The sequence below is a fragment of the Primulina tabacum genome, chromosome 5 (assembly GCF_025594145.1).
Source record: "Primulina tabacum isolate GXHZ01 chromosome 5, ASM2559414v2, whole genome shotgun sequence".
Lineage (NCBI taxonomy): Eukaryota > Viridiplantae > Streptophyta > Magnoliopsida > Lamiales > Gesneriaceae > Primulina > Primulina tabacum.
This window is the reverse complement of record NC_134554.1, coordinates 7,421,551-7,444,143: the sequence shown is the minus strand read 5'-3', so window position 1 is coordinate 7,444,143 and position 22,593 is coordinate 7,421,551. Positions and strand designations below refer to the sequence as shown.

The window sequence follows — 22,593 nt, the reverse complement described above, 5'->3', positions numbered from 1 at the left end:
ATACTATAACGTGAAGTAATTCGAATTCACCTGCAACATAGGCAACAAAAGGAGCATATTAAAGTCTTGTCCTTTCGTATCTTTGATATGAATTCATGCATCACATGTCCAAGATTTTTATCCTCAGACCCCACGATTCACCTCACCTTCTTCCATGCAACCTTTTCTTCTCTATAAATACCCTCTCCATTTCCACGCAATTCCCTTGTAAATTAAAAATCAACCTCCATCTCCATTACAGCTACTCGAAAATGGCAGCTAACCATTCTCCGATGTTGGCTTCCTACTTCATCACCTTCTTCATCGTTGTTCCATGGGCTACAGCACTACCAGATGAAATCCTGCGACAAAACATCGGAAAAATTCTTCGAACAGACCTCGGATCCACCTCAATAGCCTCTGCAGACTACGGGAACCTCGTCCAAGAAACCCCGTCTGCGGTTTTCTATCCTTCCACCGTCGATGAAGTGATCAGTCTCATCAAGCTATCGAACAACCTATCGACTCCCTTCTCCATCGCCGCCAGAGGGCGGGGCCACTCTGTGAGAGGGCAAGCGATGGCTGGTGACGGGGTGGTGGTGGAAATGGCTTCACTGGCTGGAAACGGGATCCGAGTTAGGGTCTCGTGGAACCCCGCGTTAGGGTTTTTCGCAGACGTCGGGGGTGAGCAAACCTGGATTGATGTGTTGAAGACGACGCTAGAACACGGGCTTGCGCCGGTTTCTTGGACTGATTATCTGTACTTAACCGTTGGAGGAACACTCTCGAATGGCGGAATCAGTGGGCAGTCGTTCTTACATGGTCCTCAGATCAGCAACGTGCATGAACTTGATGTTATTACAGGTAAAAATAATTTTATTTTGATGTCGTTTTATGTTATATTTTTAACGGGGCAGGTAAATTTATGTTCATTTACTAGGAAAGTCACGCGTGATATGTGCAATATATACGTTGTATCTATAGATTAATGGATACATAATAGTCGCCAGTAAGTATTCCATAAAAAAAGGTGAAATAACAAGTTATAAATTTCGTAATCAAGAATTATTAAATTACCACTTTTTTTGAGTTAATTGCATGCAATCACAATTATAATTATAAACCGCACGTATATATTATAATTTGACATAAAGTCATACTGAGGCTGACCTAATATATACTTTATATATATATATATATATATATATATATATAATGCTCAGCAATCTATCAATCTATATGGCCTTAAATGAAAGGAAATTTAACTATTACATATAAAATTTTGATATGTTTATCACATCCAATAAATAAGTGTTATTAATGGACACAGAGATGGACACAGTTAATGGATAACGTACATATCAAAACTACGTATACACACTTTGAATTGTTGCTTTCTGCACTTTTTTTTGGTTTATAAGAATGTTAAGTGGGCCAATTGATTGATACAGTGCTAGGGAGAGAGTTACCCCCGGATCTAGCAAAGTGATGATGGACAAGATTTGATGAGAAAAAATTAAATTTGTATTTTAAGAGATTGGTTTTTAAATAATTAAACACTCTATTTTAACGTTTAATTTCGTGCTGATCAACTTTGTAGCTCGCTAATGAATATACATGTGGAGAAATACTTAGGAAATTTGCATATTTTATATTGAATAAAGAAACAGAAAAATAAACATCCATCATTAATTACTCATTTTCTAATTTTTTCTGAGATTCTTGATAAGATCTTCATGATTATTTGTAGCCAAAATTTCTAATTTTGTATATCATTTAAAGTAGCTTTTAAGGATTAAAATTGTCTAGGAATATGGTTACATGTGTTAGGTACAAAGTCACAAAAGGTATTTGGTTTTTGGACTGATGAGTTTGTAGTCAGTCTGAGTGATTTATCATGTGAATGGAAGAATCTTTCTTCATGCATTTTTTGCATGCATGTGATTTACTTTTTTCCATGCACTTTTAATATGATGATGATATGGTGGCCGGAAAATTGTCTCCCCCGTCATATTATAAGGAAAAAAATTGAAATTTTATTCACGATTTTCTTTAAAAGTTCGATATAATCAACGTATGAAATCGTGTATTTTCGTCCCTTGTTTTGGCCATGCTAACTGACCAAAGGTCTTTATTTCATATATGTATTTGATTCAGGTACAGGGGAGTTCATGACTTGCTCTAAGGACATGAATTCTGAGTTATTTTTTGCTGTCCTAGGTGGTCTAGGACAATTTGGCATTATTGTCAGGGCAAGAATTCTACTACATAAAGCTCCATCAAGAGTAAGCACATAAAAATTCATTGGATCTTCATATTTTATGGACTCAATTAAATTTATAATAATATTGAAACTAATTATCGATACACATGCATGAAATAGTAATTTTTACTCATCCGAAAAACAAAAATTATATTTCGCTCGTCTCTGATGGGGGATTTCAAAACCGGATTTTGGATTTTTGAGATGGAACCAATATTTTCTGGCAAGCGTTATAACTATATATATGTTTTCCTTTTTCTCTTTTTGTTAGGCCAAATGGGTGAGATTGATTTATAATGATTTCTCAAAATTCACAAGAGATCAAGAATATTTAATCTCCTCGGGTAACATTAATGGCCCAGATTATGTGGAAGGTTCTCTTATTACGGACAATAGCCCTCCAAATAACTGGAGATCTTCCTTTTACTCTTCCTTAAATCAATCCAAAATCAGTTCTTTATTGAAGAGCAACCAAGGTCTCCTCTACTCCATCGAAGTCGTCAAATATTATGATGATCTCACCGCAAACACCATTGATGAGGTATGCACACACATGTATGTATGCATTAGTGCCTATAGATTTAGTTTTCTTTTTTACATACGATTATTGTCATGTTAAGAAATTTTCATAAATTATTAACACCCCTCATTTATTGTAATATCGTACATATATTACTGGTTACAACTTGCAAGTTTCTCTGCTCGTATATAATGTGTATTTAATCTTACAATTGATATCACAGTTAATGTAATTAGATCGAATAGTCGTACTTGTTTTGGGGACCGGGGTACTGTTTTGTCAACATGCATGCAGCTAATTTAACAATTTTGTCATTTTGTTCGCTGTGGTGGTTGTTCATTTAACTCTCAGGAACTCGAAACTATGGGAAAAGATTTGGAATTCGTTTCCGGTTTCATATTCAAGAAAGACGTGCCGGTGATTGATTTTCTGAGCAGAGTTGCGATCGGAGACAATCACAACTCGGAAGCTCATCCATGGCTGAATCTGTTCGTACCCAAGTCAACCATTTTGGATTTCAATGATGCTGTCTTTGCCCACATCATAAGGAGACATAACCACACCACCTCAGGACCCATCCTTTTCTACCCTTTTAACAGAATCAAGTACAAGATTTTTCTATTTCTTTCAAATCTAATATACTTTTTTTTAATACGTTAAAATAACATTTTTGTAGGAAAAATCGTAAAATTGAAAATGTCAGTTTTTGCCTGTTTAAACTTTATTTAGGTTCTAGTGTAATAAATAGCTTTTTTATGGATCGAAGAGTTGGTGCTTTATATATCAATAAATATCAACAATATCCGATGTCATTAATTTCAGCATAGTCGAGAAATCTTGATTATTAGATGGACAAAATAAAACTCATGCAAATTTACGTAGAGGGTCCTTTTTTCTCTTTTTCGTTTTAATTTATTTTTATTTTTTTCTTCAGATGGGATGATAGGACGTCTGCCGTTATACCGGAAGAGGAAATTTTCTACACTCTGGGGTTACTTCATTCATGTGTGCCTGATGAAGTGGAGATTTATGAAAAATTAAATAATGAGATACTTGAATTTTGTGAAAAGAGTGGAATCAAGATTAAGCAGTATCTTCCACATTACAAATCCAAGGAAGATTGGGTTAAACATTTCGGCTCCAAATGGGATTCTTTTCAAGAAATGAAAACAAAGTTTGATCCGAGAATGATATTGTCACCGGGACAAAGAATTTTTAATTCCATTTGATTCTGGGGTAATTATTCTCTCAAGAGGGCTAGAAATTTGTAAAATATAGTTATTTGATATTCCATCCCAGAAGGACGATTTTTATAATTACATGTCTACAATAAATGATCGTTTCAATTTTTTTTCTATTTTCTTTATTCAAATAATTGTTGAATTTTGTATAATGGTTGAAATGTACTTTGATCAACTAAAAATACAAAAGTTGCCAAATTATTGTACTAAGATCCAAAAAAAAAAATTAATCAACTAAAGGACCAAATCTTTTCCCATCACCTAATACAATGTTTTCGGTTCACTAATTTAGTTATTTTGGATTTTTGCCTGCTAAATTTTCAAATTTTGATTTTTGGATTTCATTATTATTTTGTTGGAGTGTCGAAGTGATACAAGAAAATAATGATTTGACACTGAAAAATTCTGATGTGATATCGTTAATTGTTGACTCTTCTTCCTTGCACAGTCACCAATTGGACTAAAAGCTAGCGTACTGAAACCAAACTTTGAAAACATAATGGACCAAAACCAAAACTGAACAAGTTAGTGGAAAAAAAAAGTTATTTTTCCTAATAAATACACACTTATATGATGTAACCAGAGAAAACGTTATTTATTTTTGTCCCAAAATTTCCCTCTCTGGTTAAAACTCTAACTTCTATTGTATGTTTTGGTTGGTGAATCAAGGAAATAAGTGAATAATTGATCCTTATCCCCATTGAACCTTGTTGTTTTGAGGTCATAATTCGAATACCTTTTTTGACACTAAAAAAAACCCTTTTTTGGGCAAAAAGATAAGTTCTAAGTTCATATTACTTTTGATACATTTTTAGACCATATATTCCATGCATAATGATTCATAATTCGGTATGCTTGATTCGAATAATATTCTAGATTATGATGATGTTGATCACATAGAGAGAAAATGGCGACAACCCCTAATTATATGTTCCTTACATTTTATGCAAAAAAAGATAAAATAATCTCTCATTCATTGGAAAACTTCGTAGCTGCCAACATTAAATTAATTTAATATTGTTTTTTATATATATATAATATGTGTTTGTTAAAAAGCAATAGTGTTTCATTAAAATTTGTCATGTTAATGATTGTGTCGCTTTGATTGGTTAATATTTCATCAGCAGACGGCTAAATAGATTTTGTCGGTTGGTGAATCAAACTGTGTATCCTCTTTGCTAGCTGGCATCATGTACAAATTTATTGTGCTTTTTTTTTTTATGTAGTAAATTTTTGTTGCTTCTAAATTATATGATTTAATGGAAAGTTTCTGCATGTAATAAAAGACAAAAATTTATTTGAGACAGTTTTGCATGTCGTATTTTGTGAGACAGATTTTTTATTTGGGTCATTCATAAAAAAATATTACTCTTTGTGCTAAGAATATTACTTTTTATTATAAATATCGGTAGGGTTGATCCGTCTCACAATATAGATTCGTGATACCGTCTCACAAGAGACCTACTCGGAGGCAAAAACTTGTGTGAAACGGTCCCACGGGTCGTATTTTATGAGACATATATCTTATTTGGTTCATCCATGAAAAAATATTACTTTTTATGCTAAGAGTATTATTTTTTATTGTGAATATCAGTATAGTTGACCCGTCTCACATATAAAGATTTGTGAGACCGTCTCAAGAAAGACATACTCTTGATATAATTCCCACTTTTCAAACAATATTGTATTTTAATATTATTAGAACAAAATAATTTATTTGAATCAATAAATTAATTTCGCAACAATATATATAATATTAAATGATGTATGGATTACAAAAATCTTTGGAGTGAAGAGAAAATTATCCCAGGCAGTAATCGATGGCCAATATGTCAATTCTCGAGTAAATAAAATATCGAAAATATTACCTTATCTGGTCCACCCCTAGTTGTACTTAGGTTTCTCATTGTTAGACACATATGATGTACTAAGTGTGCAAATCTTTTAAACTAGATTTCGTGTTAACATCAATGATGGGACTGTTCCTATGCTACGGCTTCTTGATAGATTTTATGTATCTGTTCATTTTTGGGGAGTGGAATAATTTTTGGACCACATTTCATCAATTGTTTGTTTTATTTATATATTTGGTTCAAATTTCACTTCCAAATGTAATAAAAATTTTAATCTAAATTTTGAATTCGATTTACATCATAATTTTTTTTTTTACAAATACGTTATTGATGTGGCAACGATCCAGTAGCCTTTTATACTTCCATCATTTTAAATCAAAATAAAATATGATTTGCATTGAATGAAAGAGTCTAAATTGTAAAATAGAATTTTCTTTTTTTCGATACAATTGTAAGATAGATATGATGCTAATGAAAATTATTGCAAGTCATGAGTCTGTGATTTTTCTCATATCTGACTTCATATATCATGCAAAAGCATATTAATGAAAGTTACGTTCCACGTTTAGTTTTTGCTTTGCGGATTTGTCTATGCTATAACTACTCGTGTGTATAAACATTTGGATTATCATTTGATATGTTCATTTTTTAAAATTCAAATGAGCACACGAATATTTTACGCAAATATGCATATAATAACACTTCAAAATGTCTGTCATATGCATGAAGCTTCCATGTATATGTAGTCATCAATCAAGTCATTATTGTGTATTTGAAAAAATATTGGAACGAGGATTTGGACACTTTTCTGGAACAAGCCCATTTTGATCTCCTAGAAATCCATTACCTGTTTTTTGTAATTTTAATAATTTTTGACATGTGTAAAAAAAAAAGACAAGAATTACTTAAAAGACTAAAATTTAAATTTGACCACATGAATTAAAAAAAAAAATCGCAAATTGGGGAAAATTGCAATTTTTACTCTTTTTATATAATAGTTAAATTAAAGTTAACTAGTATGGGCCGATCTTTTTCAAACCGGTCCAAGTTGCAGGTTTTTACTTTTTACCATTTGGTCTACGGTCCAACTTACAGATGCGAGCCGAGTTTAGCTGACCACTCCTCCATGGTGGCAGTTTCTATATCGCCGTGGAACTCCCACCCGCGCGTTTGAATTTTTTATCATCGTCTTCACGATCAAATTTCCCTTCGAAATGTCCTTTTTTCTTATATTTAATCCAGAAATCCGTTCTTTAAAACGGTTTGATTCGCGTAAGCTTAGGATTTCTTGTTGCCAGTTCAGCTCAAGGATGATGAAACCCAAGAAGAGAATCTCTCCACAAGGAAGATGAGGAAGTCTAGGCCGAATTTTATTGATCAAATTCAAGGCAAATGGTCCCTCAAAATGCCTTCTTTGAGACAGAGTTATCCTTGGGAAGTAGAAGAAAGTGGTAGTCAAAATCAAGGATTTCATGCACAGAGGTTACGTTTTTTCGAGGCTGTTTCTTTAGAAACAGGAGTTCAAGTAGTTGAGTCGGTTGGTGGTTCTGGTTCTGCTGTAAAAAGCAATTCATTTTTGGTTCCATGGGTTCGTGGGAGGGAAAATTCGGGGAAAATTAATGAATTTGAAGGCAACAGAAAATTTAAAGGGAAGGGTTATAAAAAGGGCCAGTGTCAAAGTTAGGAATCTTTGATTAGTTTTGTTCAAGAGTATGGGGATTTAGAAGAGGAAGTTACGTTCGATGGCAATTTGAAGAAAATTGTGGCAAATTCGATGAGTTTCCATTTACATACTCGGAGAAAAATAAGTTTTCGGGTGATGAGGACAGTGAAGCTGCCACTTTTAAGAAGGATTCATCGCCTCTTACTCGAGAGATAGGCATCACGGGACGTTCTGATGCTGCTAATGGTTTAAATAGATTACCATGGGAAATGGGAGCTGATGAAAATTTGGATAGAGGGGAGAAGTTAAGGAAGTGTAATACAGAGCTATCAGAGAGATTTCTACCGGATAATGAGTTGAAGAGGCTTAAAAATGTGGCACTGAGGATGGTGGAGAGAATGAAAGTCGGTGCAGCTGGCGTGACCCAGGCATTTGTGGATGCTATCCATGAGAAGTGGAAGAATGAAGAGGTGGTCAAGTTAAAATTTGAAGGGCCGCTTTCTATTAACATGAAGAGAACACATGAAGTGCTTGAGGTTAGTTGCTATAATCGAGTACATTTCGTTGATAGAACAAATAAACAATCTTGATTTAATTATTCTGACATTCATTAGATTCATTTACCGAATCATATTAACCATCGGGAGTTATATAGTGTTTAATCTTCGAAGTTTGTGTTGTGTTGTGTTATCTGTCACAGAAAAAAACCGGAGGTTTGATAATATGGAGATCAGGGATTTTGGTGGTGGTATATAGAGGAATGACTTATGAGCTCGATTGTATAAAGTCATAGGGTAAACACATCGAAGCTCACATTCGAGCATCGGGCACTTCTGAAGATTTAGGTAAAAGACTCTCCTCAAAGCATCAGTGTGAAGCATGTTAGTCGAGCCACAGAATCCTCCGAAGCTGATGCTTCAAATTATTCGAAAAATACATCCAATGAGGAAGAAATGGCATTAGATGAGCTCAACTGTCTTTTAGATGAGCTTGGTCCGAGGTTCATAGATTGGTCTGGTCGTGAACCACTTCCAGTTGATGCGGATTGACTCCCAGCTGTTGTTCCTCGATACAAGCCTCCTTTTAAACTTCTTCATGGGACTAGACAAGATCTGAGAGAGAGAAATGACATATTTGCGTAGAACTGCAAGAATACTGCCTCCACATTTTGCGCTTGGTGCGTGCGATAACAATTACCTTTATTTTCTAATACATACAACGATATAATCTTTGTATTGAGTTTCTCTATTTTGCTTCATTGTTTAGGAAGAAACAGAGAATTGCAAGGTCTTGATATGTCTCTGGTGAACTTGTGGAAAAAGAGTGCTATTGCAAAGATAGCCATCAAGCGTGGTGTTCATAATACTTCCAATGAAAGGATGGCTGAAGAGCTCAAGGTCTGGATCATTTAACATGTTAGCTATGTACGCTGCACATGGCTACCAATTATACAGTTCATTCCCACTAATTTTCCTGAAAATATAACAAAATAACCACACACACAAAAAAGAAGAAAAAGAGCTATGATGGTTTTTTATGATTCTTTTGGTTGTGATATGCTGTGCTAGAAGGATGTTTGTGTTGGAAATTTTAATCAAATTTAGAGGTTGAATAAAAATTATGTCTCATGAACATGGGAGTGTCTTTTGGCTCTCCACATTCTTGAGTTAGTTGAAGAGTTTTGAATCTTCGTGTTCTTGAGTTAATGGGAAAATTAATTGAGTTATTAATCTTGCATGACTCTTGGTGTGCATTTTGGGACTTATAAATAGTGTGTTCATTTCCTCGTTTCATGTACATAAAAATCTTTTCTCTTTCAAGTATTCTCTTGCATTTCATATTGTTAGCTTTTCATTTGACCTCCGTTAAATCTCGGTGATAAAGTAAAGGTACGTTTTCAGTTCGCCGTAGTAGTGTCTCGTGCTAAGCCTTTGCTGGTTGTTCCGTTGTATCCTGGGAAACAGACGTCCAAGACGATCCTCGAAGCACATACAGGAGGGGACGAATCTGTTTTAAGGACATTGTACTTCGTACAGGTCTCGGTTTGGTTTACTTCATTTATAGCGTATCTCTACTGTTTTCTCTTCATTATATTGGTCGCTGATTTTATTGATAAAAACCTTTCTGTACTGTACCATTTGATAAATTGTGCAACAGTTTGATCATGCAGAAAATTATTATTAACGATGAAACAGATTTAGTTAATGAGCTATACCTACCTTATCATGTATGTAGATATTGACCGGAGGAATGCTACTTTCCAGGAACAAAGACTACATCGTCTTTTACAGAGGTAATGATTGCTGTTTCCTGGTGTTTCAAATGCACTAGTTGAGGCCGAAAAAATTACGGCATTTCGACAGGATGAGGAAGAGCATACCCAGCATAGAGCTGCTCTATTAACTGATTCAAATGTCAGAAAGCCCAAGCAGCCATTAGTTACAGGTACCCTTGCAGAGACAGTTGCAGCAACCTCACGCTGGGGAAACCAACCAAACAATGAAGAAATAGAGAAGATGATGAGAGACACAGCTGTTTCGAGACATGCCTCTTTAGTCAACACTCTTCAGAGGAAGCTAGCATTTTAATGTTTTGATATTAAAAACAAATGATAAATGTACCAAGTTTGAGCACATTCAAGTTTGATCAAAAGTTACCATTACCATATCTGGTGCAGGCAAAGCATAAGATCAAGAAGGCTGAGAAATCCTTGCAAAAGGTTCTAGAAAATCAAGCACCGGCAAACCTGCCAACTGATCTGGAAACATTAACTGATTAGGAAAGGTTTTTATTTAGTAAGATTGGTTTGAGCATGGAACCTTACCTGCTTCTGGGTAACAGCTGCATCATACCGTGTTGCTGGCTCATTGTTTAAATCGGGACCTTATTTTTTTGTTTTCCTTTTGGGGAAGCCGGAAATTTTTGACGGCACTGCTGAAAATATGCACTTACGCTGGAAGTATAGGGAGCTGGTGAAGATTATTGTAGATGGGAAAAAATTTCCACTGGTCAAGCATATTGCAGTTTCTCTTGAAGCCGAAAGTGGTTGTGCTTGTATTTGTAGAAAAGAAATTCCACTAGTCAAGCATATTGCAGTTTCTCTTGAAGCCGAAAGTGGTTGGGTGTTGGTATCTGTAGAAAAACTTACCAAAGGCTATGCTATAATAGTCTATCGTGGAAAGAATTATCAGCAGCCTTCTGCATTTAGGCTGAAAAATCTTTTAACAAAAGGCAAGCATTAGCTCGTGCTATTGAACTTCAGAGACGCGAGGTAATGCCTTGTTGACCATCAACTAGAAGATGAAGCGTTGTGTCATAAACAAGTTGTGTGTTTTTATTGGTTACATACCTTTCTTTCAAATATTTGCAGGCTCTTAAACACCACATTTTGGAACTGGAAGAAAACATCGAAAAGCTGAAGGATGAACTAGTAACATGTGAGTATAATTATTCTATCAGAACAAAACTAAAACACGATGATATTTGATTAAACACTGAATGCAAACTGAACTCACAGGAAGATACGAAAACTGCAAATGAAAACGATTCAGAGAACTTCGATTTAAGCTTGGACGCTGCGTCTGATTCATCTGCAACATTGAACATGCAAATCGCGTTTCAGTCATAGAGGTAATCTTATCTCTGCTTTGGAAATTTTGCCTAGTTCTGATTGATAGTTGATTGCTTCACCTTTGCTTTATTTTCATTTATTTTTTCTACTTTCTAGAAGAATTTTTGTTGAGATTTTTACTTTTTTCTTTCTTCCCAAGTGCATTAAAGCAATCACAGTAAGAAATCACTTTTTTCTTTCTTCCTATCATTGCCTGTTGAAGTTTCTGCTTTTATTTCACGAGACCAACGAGCCCATTGTCACAAGCATGAGAGCAAGAAGTACAGAAATACTGAAGAGGATCGGTGCAGTAATCTGCAGGTCTCCACCAATAAGGTTGATACTTTTATAGAGCAAGAATAGTTGAATGAGGACCTTTGGAAAAGGAAAAACGAACACAAAAATGTGGAAGAACACGTGTTCTATATTATTTTATAGGCGCAGATTCTGGAAAGCAATCACATGGCGTTGTATAGTAAGCCAAAAATTCTCTTTGCATTCTTCATTGAAGTCAAAATTTCTTTATTCCATTGCCAATAAAATTTTGCGGGAAATCAAAATGCGGGAGGTTGTTCCTAGGGAGTACGTTTTTAGACTAAATAAACCGTGGAATCTGTTGTTTACTTTCTGTGTAATGCCTGGACTTTCGTAGATGGTCTAAACCATTTATTTAAAACCTTGTCTGAGCAGTACAAATTTTTCAAGATATCAAGGCCTCAGCCATTTTCCTTGGTTGAAATTCAGATATGTACTTTCTCTCCGATTCCACATAAAACTAAATTGATTATCTAAAGGATGTTACTTACACAAATGATGCAGAATTTATACCATTACATCCATATAAGGTTCATCCTGTCAGCATAAGACTAAACCTCATTTATCTTTGCGTAGCTGCAGATATTCTTGCATATAATGTACAATGGTTGAAGCTAATTCATCTTGATGTTTAGTGTAGCCATGATTAGCTCCTTTTATGATGTGTAGTCTGTGGTTTGGTATAATCTTGTTGAACTCCTCTGCATCATCTCGCTTGACAACTGTATCACGAGACCCGTGGATCGTGAACACCCTGAATAATTTGTGCCAAACTTAGCTCACGTTACAAAACAGAAAAAATACTCAGTTCGAGAACACGAAATGAAGTCGCATAGGCAAATTAATGCAGTTAACTGAGCATCAATCAAAACCTGCAACTTTTATCTATTGAGAGGCAAACATCGTGCATATTTGTATTAAGTCGCTCCATCAAACTTTCCCTGGTGACTCGTTTAACTCCCACCGTTTCTCCTTTTTCAAGATCAATATATCCATGTTTCTTGATTCGCTCCTCAAAATCAGCACCCAGAATCTCTTTAAGGCCTCTGTCAAGGTGGTAGCGGCCGGAAACATTTACCACTGCTTCAATATCATGATATTTAGATGCATAAATGAGTACATCACCACCACCTGCAACAATATTGTTGAAGAAATAAACAAAGATTCAAGACGTTTATTTTAGAAAACTAAGTGGCATGATGTTCTTTTGCAAGCCGAAGGAATAATGGTGCAAAATGAAAACTCTGATCAATAAAGATGTTGGGGCACCTTTACTATGTCCAAGAATCGCAAGTATAGCGCGTTTTTCAGCACCAAAGTACTCAGTCACTGTTCGTATATCTTCAACCTCTCTGTGGTAACCGAACTGAAACAAACCTTGGCTTTCTCTGGAGATGAAATCATAAATATAAACCGAAAAATGGTAAATCGTTGAAGAACATATTAACATGCTATGAAGCAATGACAGGAAACAGAGAGCAAAAAAAAAACCTCATAACTATAATCTTGAAAAACTCTACGTTCTTCTGATTTTTTTAGGCTCTAGTTTGATAGCGAGAACTCGTAAAAGCTTACCCGTTGCCAGAGAAATCAAATCGAAACACACTTAATCCCTGCATTTTCTAATGCCATGGAAATGTTCCTTATAATCTGTTGTTCCTGCGTATGGATTATGAAACTTAGTTAAGCACATAACATTGACATGGTAACTAATCCAGTAAGCTATTTGTTACGTGAAGCATTCTCAGCAATTTAATCTTGTATAACAGATTTCCTTTCTAGCCAAGCAAACCAGCCAACCCCTTACGGAAGTGTACTGATAGGAGGAAAGGTATACAGAGAAATGCATAAAAAACAGCGTGGATCACGATGCAGACAATGTTTTCATAGGTACAGCAGTTTACTTGAAATAAGTTTTTCGAATTCTGTTTCACATGTAGTGAGTGACTTTGATTCCCCTGCAACATATAAACTGCAGCGCAAAAAGGTTTTAACGAGAGATCGGCAGTTGCGTAGTAGGGTGTATGAGGACACATGTTTTAATTATTTGAATTCTGAATAAATATATGTTGAATCCATTCGATTTCAATTGAACATGATGCATTAGAACATATGTAGAGTGTTACTCGAAGTGTGACATAGACTCAGCCGTCTTAATGATTTCAATGTTTCCATCATAAACTCCATTTGTTTCTTCAAGATTTAAGAGTACGCAATGAGGTGGAACCAGAATAGAACAGTTGAATATAAAACATGCATGATTTTGGTGAATGAAAAATGGTGCTTGTATGTGAAGGAGCTAGCTAACTGACCTTGGTGCATCGTAGACCATGGCACACAACTACGATCTCATTAGATCCAGTTTCATGCAGCACCCCCACGAGTTTTTCGCCATTCTTGTTCTTGATTTCTATTTTATACTGCATAGCTGTTCGAATCCGAAAGAATCAAGATCCTGTAACCTCAGGATACGGATGAAGGAATCAAGAAACTACGTACTCGTTGTGACCTCAAAGTTCGAAGATTATGCAAATAGCAAAATCACAAGATCATGCTTAGACATTGTTTGGTTCATACTCTACTTTTTTTTGTTCATTTAATTTAGCCTTCGGGTTTTATAAGTCAAAGCCATCCGACAGAATACGGTCGAGCCGCTTTCAAATTTACTCCATGGAAGAACTTCAAGTTTCAACTTTTTGAACTAAAATCCAACATCCAAAACACACTTTTCCCGTGCAAAATTCTTGAACTTAATTTTGCCCTCGGTTTTTCACTCTCTTGCAAGATTCATGCGAAAAGGTAAGACGATAAGTCTTCCTTTGACAGACTCAAGAATTTCTTGCGTGGGCCGGCAAGTGGAGCTGGTGGGATTAGTGTGTGTTGTATACACGCGGCACTTGAATTTTCACACTCTTTCGTCTCACCTCACACCTCGAGAAGGTTCAACACTACCTGTGGGCAGGGCAGGATCTGGCAATTGATTTTAAAGAAATTAGTGAACCAAGTGTATACGTGTATAAATCTGGACCTTTGATCTTTTCATGGCAGTTCCACAAGGTAGGATAAATCTTCCACACCTCGAAACGTACTTGACAAAATCTCCATGGATAATGTTCCAACAACAGAACTTTAAAAACAAGAAATTAAGACGATCACACATATATACTGAAGAAATGGGCCCAAAAAATCAAAATTTTAAACTAAAAAACTACTTTTCTTACGTTGAAATCTCATGAAAACACTGAACTATAGATGCAAAAAAAGGTAAATTTCACCTGGGTTTTTGCTCAATTTGATGATATATCTGCTTGCGATCAAGAAGAAAATTAAGTGTGCCTGTTGAACACTGATAAGCGATTATATCTATAAATGGGGAATCAAATATGCAACAATTTTCAAACTTTGATCGGTTCAAGTTCAAACTGAGTCAATGGAATCAGAAAATCACATGAAAGTTAAGTGGATAGTGTAGTCCTCGGTAAACCAACGAGGAAGCCAAATATTACACGTAAAAATTAATATTTTATTATTTATTTTCTAAGTTTTAAATAATTTTTAAAATTCATATTCTTCATGAAAGTGTATTTAAAAGATTATGTGAGGAATATATTAATCTATTCCTCAGTAATATTGCTATAGTTTTTATTATAATTCTTTTGGTTTTTTTTAATAAGTAAATAAACAAAACAGTGGATATTTGGAGATCAAAATATTTTCTATTATGAATAAAAAGTAAAAACAACTTTGGTTATTCATAAATAAATAAAAAATGGATATTAGATTGACTAAAATCTAATACTAAACGTGTCCTTTTCTTCCACTTTATGTATATTACTTTCAAAATTAAATACAAACATAATTAATAAAAAAATTGGCATGATAACAATTATATTAGTATTTATTTAAATGAAATATACTTGTGAGACGATATCACGAATCTTTATATGTGAGATGGGTCAACTCTACCGATATTCACAAAAAAAAAGTAATATTCTTAGTATAAAAAATAATACTTTTTCATGGATGACCCAAATAAGAGATCTGTCTCACAAAATACGATCTGTGAGATCGTCTCACAAAATACGACCCATAAGATCGTCTCACACAAATTTTTGTACATAACGTGATATCCTTAAGTATGTGTTTTAATTATTATTTTTTTAAGAAAAACAAATTGATTATTATTCAAAATAGGCGGCTTGTTGTCCCCACAATCTGACATTATTTTATGTGGATGAAATATAAGAAGACTTCATCTTAAAAAAACTATGACGTAGGGAGGCTGATGTAAATATTTGTCACTACCCTCAAGTTTTCGAATTATAAATTGAAAGAATTTGAAAGCATATCTGTTGGGATATACTGACACAACTCAGATGTATTTACACTGGACCAAAATTCGGATCCGGGTTTGGGTTTTTATATTTTAAATTTTAAATTTATAAAATTCAGATGAACACTGGGATTCGACCCGATCACCAACCAAACATCAAAAATCGGTAGTCTGACCCAAATTAATCGGGTACTGATTTGAACTTGAACCCTTTCTTAAGTTTATGGGAATTTTGGACTTGATCCATGTTAAAGAACGATTTTACAGGCAAGCTAGATCAATAGTGCAGCAGAATACTGTGTTAGAGCTGACACACTTTTCTATAAAAACTAACAGTTAATTAGATGATAGAACAAGAAATGATCTCAAATTAAAATTGAACCATTAGATCAAGCATGGAGTTATCGTCGTAATGTCAGCATGACGAATCAAGATTGGTGATGCAGTGCAGCAAATCCCTTGATGGAAGGCACTCATTTCTGGATGTTACCTCACATCAACTTCCACCATGGTTGTTCACAAACTGCTGAAAATGTTCTCTACACTTGAATTTACTCGATCATAGGAGCCACAAATGGAAAGTATATCAGGAGTTTTATCATTTTCTTCATTTATACCCATCATTAGATTTTTATCTTTACTAGGACTAAAAATTATGCTCAAATACAAACTTGTACGAAAAAAATTGTAGTAATTAAGATTAATTAGGATTGAGAAATATCGAAGTTTTCGGTACAATGAAGTTGCCATAAAAAATACAAAAAAATTGGTACGATATGATATCGATATCTAAATTGTCGGTATGATATCGATATGAAATTTTGTTATTTGCTTAAGCGATATTTATAAATTAAAAAATATATATTTAATACTTTTAAGTAATGAAATTATATAATAAAAAAACCAAGGTAAAAATACTCAAAAAAATGTTGCACTTGGACGGATAGATTTGAAATTCATGAATTTCAATTATATTTTTATTATTTAGAATCAAACAATATGTCAAATCTTAAATCAACACGACAACACCTTATTTATTTATGTATTCATAATACAAAGTAGAATAAATTTCAAATGACGTCATTATTGTGTGAACTTGAAATCTATCTTAATTAACCTTAAATAACTATATAAATATGTAAATGTGAATTTGAAGTTTATGACGTTAATTCGCTAAACAGCAAAATAAATTTGAAATTCATCAACTCAAAAAGTGAGCAGTTTTTAAAAATAATAAAATTTCGTCTAAAGTTTTGGTGACCATATAATATAGTTTTATTCATCGTAATTAACAAATATAAAATATTATTTAAACATATAAAAGATGAGTTTGAAGTTTATGATATTATTTATCTGAACAGCAAAAATACATTTAAAATTCATCAACTCAAACATAAAAAAAAAATGACCAATTTTTAAAGCATTAACACAGCTTTGTCTAAGTTTTTGTAGCAAACATGTTTTTTTTTTCAAATGAAATATATAACAATGATAATGTATAGACATCTGAGTATACTACAAATATTTGGCATAATTGATATGCTACTTGTACAGTATTAAAATTTCAGTATTTAGAGATCTCAATGTATTCATTTTACATATAATATTGATTAATTTTTCTTTTATCAAAAATTTCTATATGATACATGGGTTAAGCAAAGAATTTCGATATACCAAACCATCGTTATCTCACATCATTCACCACAAGTAAACACAATCTAAGTCGTGCGGATTTTGATTGGAAAAATTAAAATAAAATGATTTAGTGTTTTATTTCTACAAATGATGACCAGTGTACTTGTATTTCAAGTTTGTAGAAATACAATTTTGATCCACAGATTTTTTAAAATATTTGTAAAATTGGAAAATGGACATAAAGTTCGAAAACGAGCAAGTTTCCCAAGGCCCCGAGCTTACCTTGACGACTGCCTACCACACTCGAAACAAACAATGTAATCATTGAAATTCAAAAAGGAACTTCAACCATCATTAATACAAAACTATAAGAGCTTTATGCTTCAGTCTTCATGCACAAGCAGTTGGCAAGCCACGAGACACCTCCACTACTTGATCATTACCTCACAGAATAATAATAAAAGTGAACAAAAAAGATCAGTTTTCAGCTGATCCAAATAAAATTGAGGGATAGACTCTCAAGGCTGCTCGTAAGAGCGTAAATCTATGGTGAGAAAACAAACTCTGGCATGATCCCACACAATTCGAAGCCACGACAATATGGAATTCTGATAAGACACAGTTCAACAGCTACTGTTGTTTGCATTCGGGAGGCCTCTCACCTTGCTGTGCATCGCTAGCAGGCGGCCTTCCACTCTTCTGTAAGTTATCAGATCAATAAATTATCAGGATTTATTTGCAACGTATGGAAAAGAATTGAAATTTTTTTTATTAGTGTGAGGTGAGTAAAGAATCACACCTTACGTGCTGCAGATGACTGTAAATTGGAAACAATAGAACAAAATTATCAATCACTCAAAAACTAGATTTTGGGGGGAATAAATTTTATCAGACGCCACTTGGGTGTAAGAATAAATGCTATATTACCTTTTTCCGGGTCGTCTTCTCATCTTCCTCTTCATCATCCTCGTCTTCCTCATCTTCTTCATCTTCGTCTTCATCTTCGTCATCTTCCTCATCAAGATCGTCATCTTCTTCATCAAGATTGTCATACTCATCCTGAGCAGCCTCACCGGTAAACCATGACACTGCATGGGGAATAATTTTGTCCCTAATAGTTGACCTACACAAATTCACAACACATTTTCAAAGAGAGGCTTTTTTAAGGAGGTATAAATAAAAATTTAACGAGACAAGTGTGACGAATGAGTAATGATTAAAAGAACCATCGCCAGAACACCGTAACATGTCTACAAAAACAAAATAGGAACCAAAATTTCTTTTTTTAACATCAGAATTAGGAAAGCTCCCCTCTCCGTTTGAAATCCAGGCAATAAAACAATGTACACCATAAGAACCACTTATATCTAGAGAAACAAGGGAGAAAAGAAAGGAAAAAGGAATTAAATATCTCTTAGCTGGTTCCCCTTTCATTGATCGGTACTTCAAACATTGAGTTTCATTAAATTTCAAATCTTTAAATTCCATATTTTAATGGAAAATTATTAATCTTTAAAATTTATGAGCAATTTTATAGAAGTTTCAATCAGACAATTAGGTAAAAAATAAAAACTGTAAATCGCCAATCTTAAACCATCCAACCACAAAACAATTTCCAAAGGTAGTTATTTAACTACCCAATTTCCTGAAAATCACATCTATCTAGCCATTAGAGGGCTTGGGTTACTTAAAGCAACCCAGTCAAAATGATGCAAAAGGATATTATCTTAAACTCACCCAATGTCATAATCTTGTTCCATAAGATTTTGGAGTTCTTCAGCCTGTCAAAAACACACAGAATATTAAAAAATAAATTCACTCAGTAAGCAAACTACAAAACAAAACACTCAATTCTTACAGCATCTTCATCAATGTCTTCATCCTCTTCAGGGACTTGAGGTGGACTAAAGAAGTTGAAGAAACTTTCACACTGTTCAGTTTTAGTAATTGGTTTGGCATTTTTGGACCCTTTCTTAGGCTTCTTTTTCAGAATCTTTTGTGTCAAACATTTCCCAGGATACCATTCTATCTCCGCCCTACAATGCATCATGAAAATTGAATAGGACTTACACTAACTGTTTAAAAACATCCCCGTAGGACAGGCCAGCACATCAGTGGTGGAGCATAAATAATTACCCGATTGCTTTCTCCAGAATAGGCTCATCTTCATCAATCATGTGATAAGTCTTAGTTAGAACAGAGTTCTTGAAGAACGGATTAGTATCAAAAAAAAATTCAAGCTTGAACCCTTTTGGATTATCCACTCTGGACCACTTTATATCTTGGAGAAATTTGAGGGCTCCTTCATCACGCTCAGAAATCTGTCACCAATATCAACACAATAACAAATATAAAAGAAATGAAAAAATGTGACTAAGATACAGAGAGAATGAACAGTGGTTTTCTGAAACAACCTACCTCTTCAGCGAGCACTTCATTATTCTTCATCGCAGTCAGCCAGAAATCAGGAACTCCTTTTTCTGCATAATTTCATAAGATTTTAGGAAAACGGGGATTCCGGTGTTTAATTTTTTGAATAGATGTCAAAACAACCTTCGCCCGCTTTGTCTGCATATTTTGCTGGTTCTGTATCAATTGTGCCACCTCCAACCTCAACAACACCGTTTACAATTTCGTACCTCTGCGGATATTTAAATGAGTGAAATGAAAACAATAAACAAAGATAAATGAACAGATAAAAAAAAGTATTCACACCTCAACATAGAGTGGCTGATACAGCTTTTGATATTTAGATTCAAGAGCTGCTCTTTCCTCAAAATATTTTGCCTCTAACTCATTGTGTCGGGTCTGAGAACATGCGACAAGAACAATATTTAACCCAAAAAAAATGGTTTGACAGCCACATAGAATGGCAGCATAAATTTCTATCCATTCCTAACATATCAACAATTCACAGCCGCTAAAAGTAACCAATCAGCTTTTGACCATAAAACAGGTTCACATCCACGAGTTCAACTTCAATATGAGAATATAACAAGAATAAGGACCGGTATTGGACATACACCAATGAACTGAAAACTGAAACAAGCCAAATATTGAACATTCGAATCGATTAATCTAATACAAACATAATTCTAATAATAGTTTAACTAACCACACTTCTGCCATAAAAATCAATTTTTTTCCAACATCAAACAGCTGCAATACGAATTCCATCTTGATCTCGGGCTAACATAAAGATGCAACTGTAGAAGAGGGCAAACCTGAATTTCCCTTAGCACGTCCACGCGTTTTCTGACACTGGGGGAAAGATTCTCAAGCACATCCGAGTGCTTACCGGCAAGATCCTGAAGTTTGTTATGCAAATTAAAAAATACAAAAACGCATCAATTTAGCAGCGTTGCATCAGTCCAAAACTTAAACAAATAAACCCACCAAATGAATAAGCGACACAAGTAAAAAAAATTTAAAAAACAGTAACCTTGAGAACATTAACAAGGTCAGCCCTTCCCTCCGCGTTCAAAGCTACAAAACATCAAATCACCCAATTAAATTAAAATCAAATCAAACGCAACAGAAAACAATAGTTAGGGTTTCGCGTCGGAGAATTACCGGCATCGAGATCGGCGACGTTGAAGGCGTCCTTGTTGGTGTCGCTCATTTTGGACCAAAAACCCTAAATCGGAGAAAGAAAAACCCCTGCGGGGGAGGTGAAGTAGGGCGACAGAGCGAGCTGTGTGCGGGAGAGGGAGAGGGAGAGGGGATTACACCAAAACGGGAGAATAAATATAAATATATATAAACAATAAAAATAAATAAATAAATCCTTCACCAAAACCTAGCACGTATACTGTTTATACGTGTAAGCTAAGGCCGCGTTTGGATCTTCTCTGTTCTCCGACTCATTGGGCTTTAATATATCCGTGTTTTATGGGGCCTTTCGCGATTTTGTGTCTAAAGAGCTCTGTCTATTTGATATCTGACCCAACCCAGCCCGATTCTCGAGATGCTTTCTTCCTGACATTAAGGATCATTTTGATCCAAAAGTAGATAATTTTTAAATAAAATATGTTACATTTTAATATTATTTTTTCAAAAAATTAATCCACAAAAATATAAAAATAATAATTTTTAGAAATCTAACCCAATAATAAACTTTTTAAAAATTTTAAAATAGGACTCTACTATTTTCTCTATCTTGATTTTTTTTTGGTTTTGAGTGTACATTTATTTAACAATCATAAAAATTGTAAATTTATTATAATTATCAAAGCCATAAATATTTTTCATGAGATGATTTTTACAACTTGATTTTATTTTAATAAATACTTATTTGTATTAGTAATAGTATTGCACATGATAAATCGTGAGATGTTTAATATGAATTTGTGTAATATTTGATCACTTTAATAAAAAAATATATTAAATTCATTATCTATATATTTATTATTATTGTGGAAGAGCACAGCAAAATATTAGAGGATATTTTTGTAATTTTGATTGATTCTACGTTTTTATATTTTATATCGTTAGATGGACTCATTCGGTTGGCTGTTGGATAGCCGAGGTTACGATCAAAACAAGAAAAGCGCTTACAGTTGACACAAAAGTCCGCGATAAATAAAAAAAATATTGTAATTTTAGTTTCATAAGTTGACATGTTTTGAATTTAAATTTGTCTTAAAACTTATCAAATTTGTGTTTTCATCAAATAACTTGGACTTCGAAGTTACTAAACCCACCGAATATCCTTAAGTGAACTCTTGAATTTGAATTAATAACATTTTAAAAAGAAGATAAATTAGTTATAATTATGGTGAAATCAGTTCCCCTGATTTTTATTGATTAATTTCGAACTTTATTGGTTTAATTTTGCATCTTAAATTACTTATTGGATGTTAAATGGCTGAGTTTCAGCTCTCTCTCAATTAATAAAATCCCTTTGAATTTTTCTGTCTGATTTATTGTTTTTAATTTGATAAATCTCCAAATCAATTCGGTATCAGAGTAACTCACAATTTTAAAAAGAAAATAAAATGCCAAAAAAAAAAAGGAATTTAATTTTCATATCAACAAAATATATTACTCTAACTCTCTCGAAATTTCTTTAACAATTTTACTTTCTTGCAAAAATGTCTAATACTGTAAGTTCGAATCCAAGAAAATATTTCTCACATACACACATATGTACAAACATTTACTCATACTCGAGAAACTGAG

At 33.9% G+C, this 22,593-nt stretch overlaps 2 protein-coding genes and 2 pseudogenes across 3 annotated transcripts; 2 read left to right on the top strand and 2 right to left on the bottom strand.

The window, feature by feature from the left end:
* The first annotated feature begins 185 nt into the window (after positions 1-185).
* LOC142544679 (cytokinin dehydrogenase 3-like) lies at positions 186-4,134 on the top strand. Its single transcript, XM_075651715.1, has 5 exons — positions 186-843; positions 2,137-2,264; positions 2,514-2,783; positions 3,114-3,367; positions 3,697-4,134. The coding sequence occupies exons 1-5, from the start codon at positions 252-254 to the stop codon at positions 3,989-3,991; spliced, it is 1,539 nt and encodes a 512-aa protein (XP_075507830.1). The 5' UTR covers positions 186-251; the 3' UTR covers positions 3,992-4,134.
* A 2,847-nt stretch (positions 4,135-6,981) lies between these two features.
* Positions 6,982-11,809, top strand: LOC142547839 (CRM-domain containing factor CFM3, chloroplastic/mitochondrial-like; annotated as a pseudogene).
* Positions 11,810-11,913: 104 nt separating this feature from the next.
* LOC142546073 (uncharacterized) lies at positions 11,914-14,926 on the bottom strand (annotated as a pseudogene).
* Positions 14,927-17,715: 2,789 nt separating this feature from the next.
* LOC142546072 (nucleosome assembly protein 1;2-like) lies at positions 17,716-21,180 on the bottom strand. Of its 2 annotated transcripts, XM_075653577.1 has the most exons (12): positions 20,986-21,180; positions 20,855-20,898; positions 20,637-20,720; positions 20,128-20,220; positions 19,966-20,053; positions 19,831-19,892; positions 19,549-19,733; positions 19,271-19,448; positions 19,150-19,193; positions 18,340-18,535; positions 18,212-18,229; positions 17,716-18,111 (listed from the first exon to the last, which is right to left on the bottom strand). In XM_075653577.1, the coding sequence occupies exons 1-12, from the start codon at positions 21,032-21,034 to the stop codon at positions 18,043-18,045; spliced, it is 1,110 nt and encodes a 369-aa protein (XP_075509692.1). In that variant the 5' UTR covers positions 21,035-21,180; the 3' UTR covers positions 17,716-18,042. The 2 variants fall into 2 exon arrangements, with proteins under 2 accessions (XP_075509692.1, XP_075509693.1); XM_075653578.1 differs by lacking the exon at positions 18,212-18,229.
* Positions 21,181-22,593: the final 1,413 nt, after the last annotated feature.

What these genes read in the sequence shown, in the direction of transcription:
- LOC142544679 (XM_075651715.1), top strand. Translation starts at nt 252, where the DNA reads ATGGCAGCTAACCATTCTCCGATGTTGGCTTCCTACTTCATCACCTTC. An exon ending in CCGCAAACACCATTGATGAG is followed by an intron (nt 2,784 to 3,113) that starts GTATGCACACAC and finishes TTTAACTCTCAG; the next exon opens with GAACTCGAAACTATGGGAAA. An exon ending in TACCCTTTTAACAGAATCAA is followed by an intron (nt 3,368 to 3,696) that starts GTACAAGATTTT and finishes TTTTTTCTTCAG; the next exon opens with ATGGGATGATAGGACGTCTG.
- LOC142546072 (XM_075653577.1), bottom strand. Translation starts at nt 21,034, where the DNA reads ATGAGCGACACCAACAAGGACGCCTTCAACGTCGCCGATCTCGATGCC. An exon ending in CGTCGCCGATCTCGATGCCG is followed by an intron (nt 20,899 to 20,985) that starts GTAATTCTCCGA and finishes GATGTTTTGTAG; the next exon opens with CTTTGAACGCGGAGGGAAGG. An exon ending in ATGAAGTGCTCGCTGAAGAG is followed by an intron (nt 19,734 to 19,830) that starts GTAGGTTGTTTC and finishes TATTGGTGACAG; the next exon opens with ATTTCTGAGCGTGATGAAGG.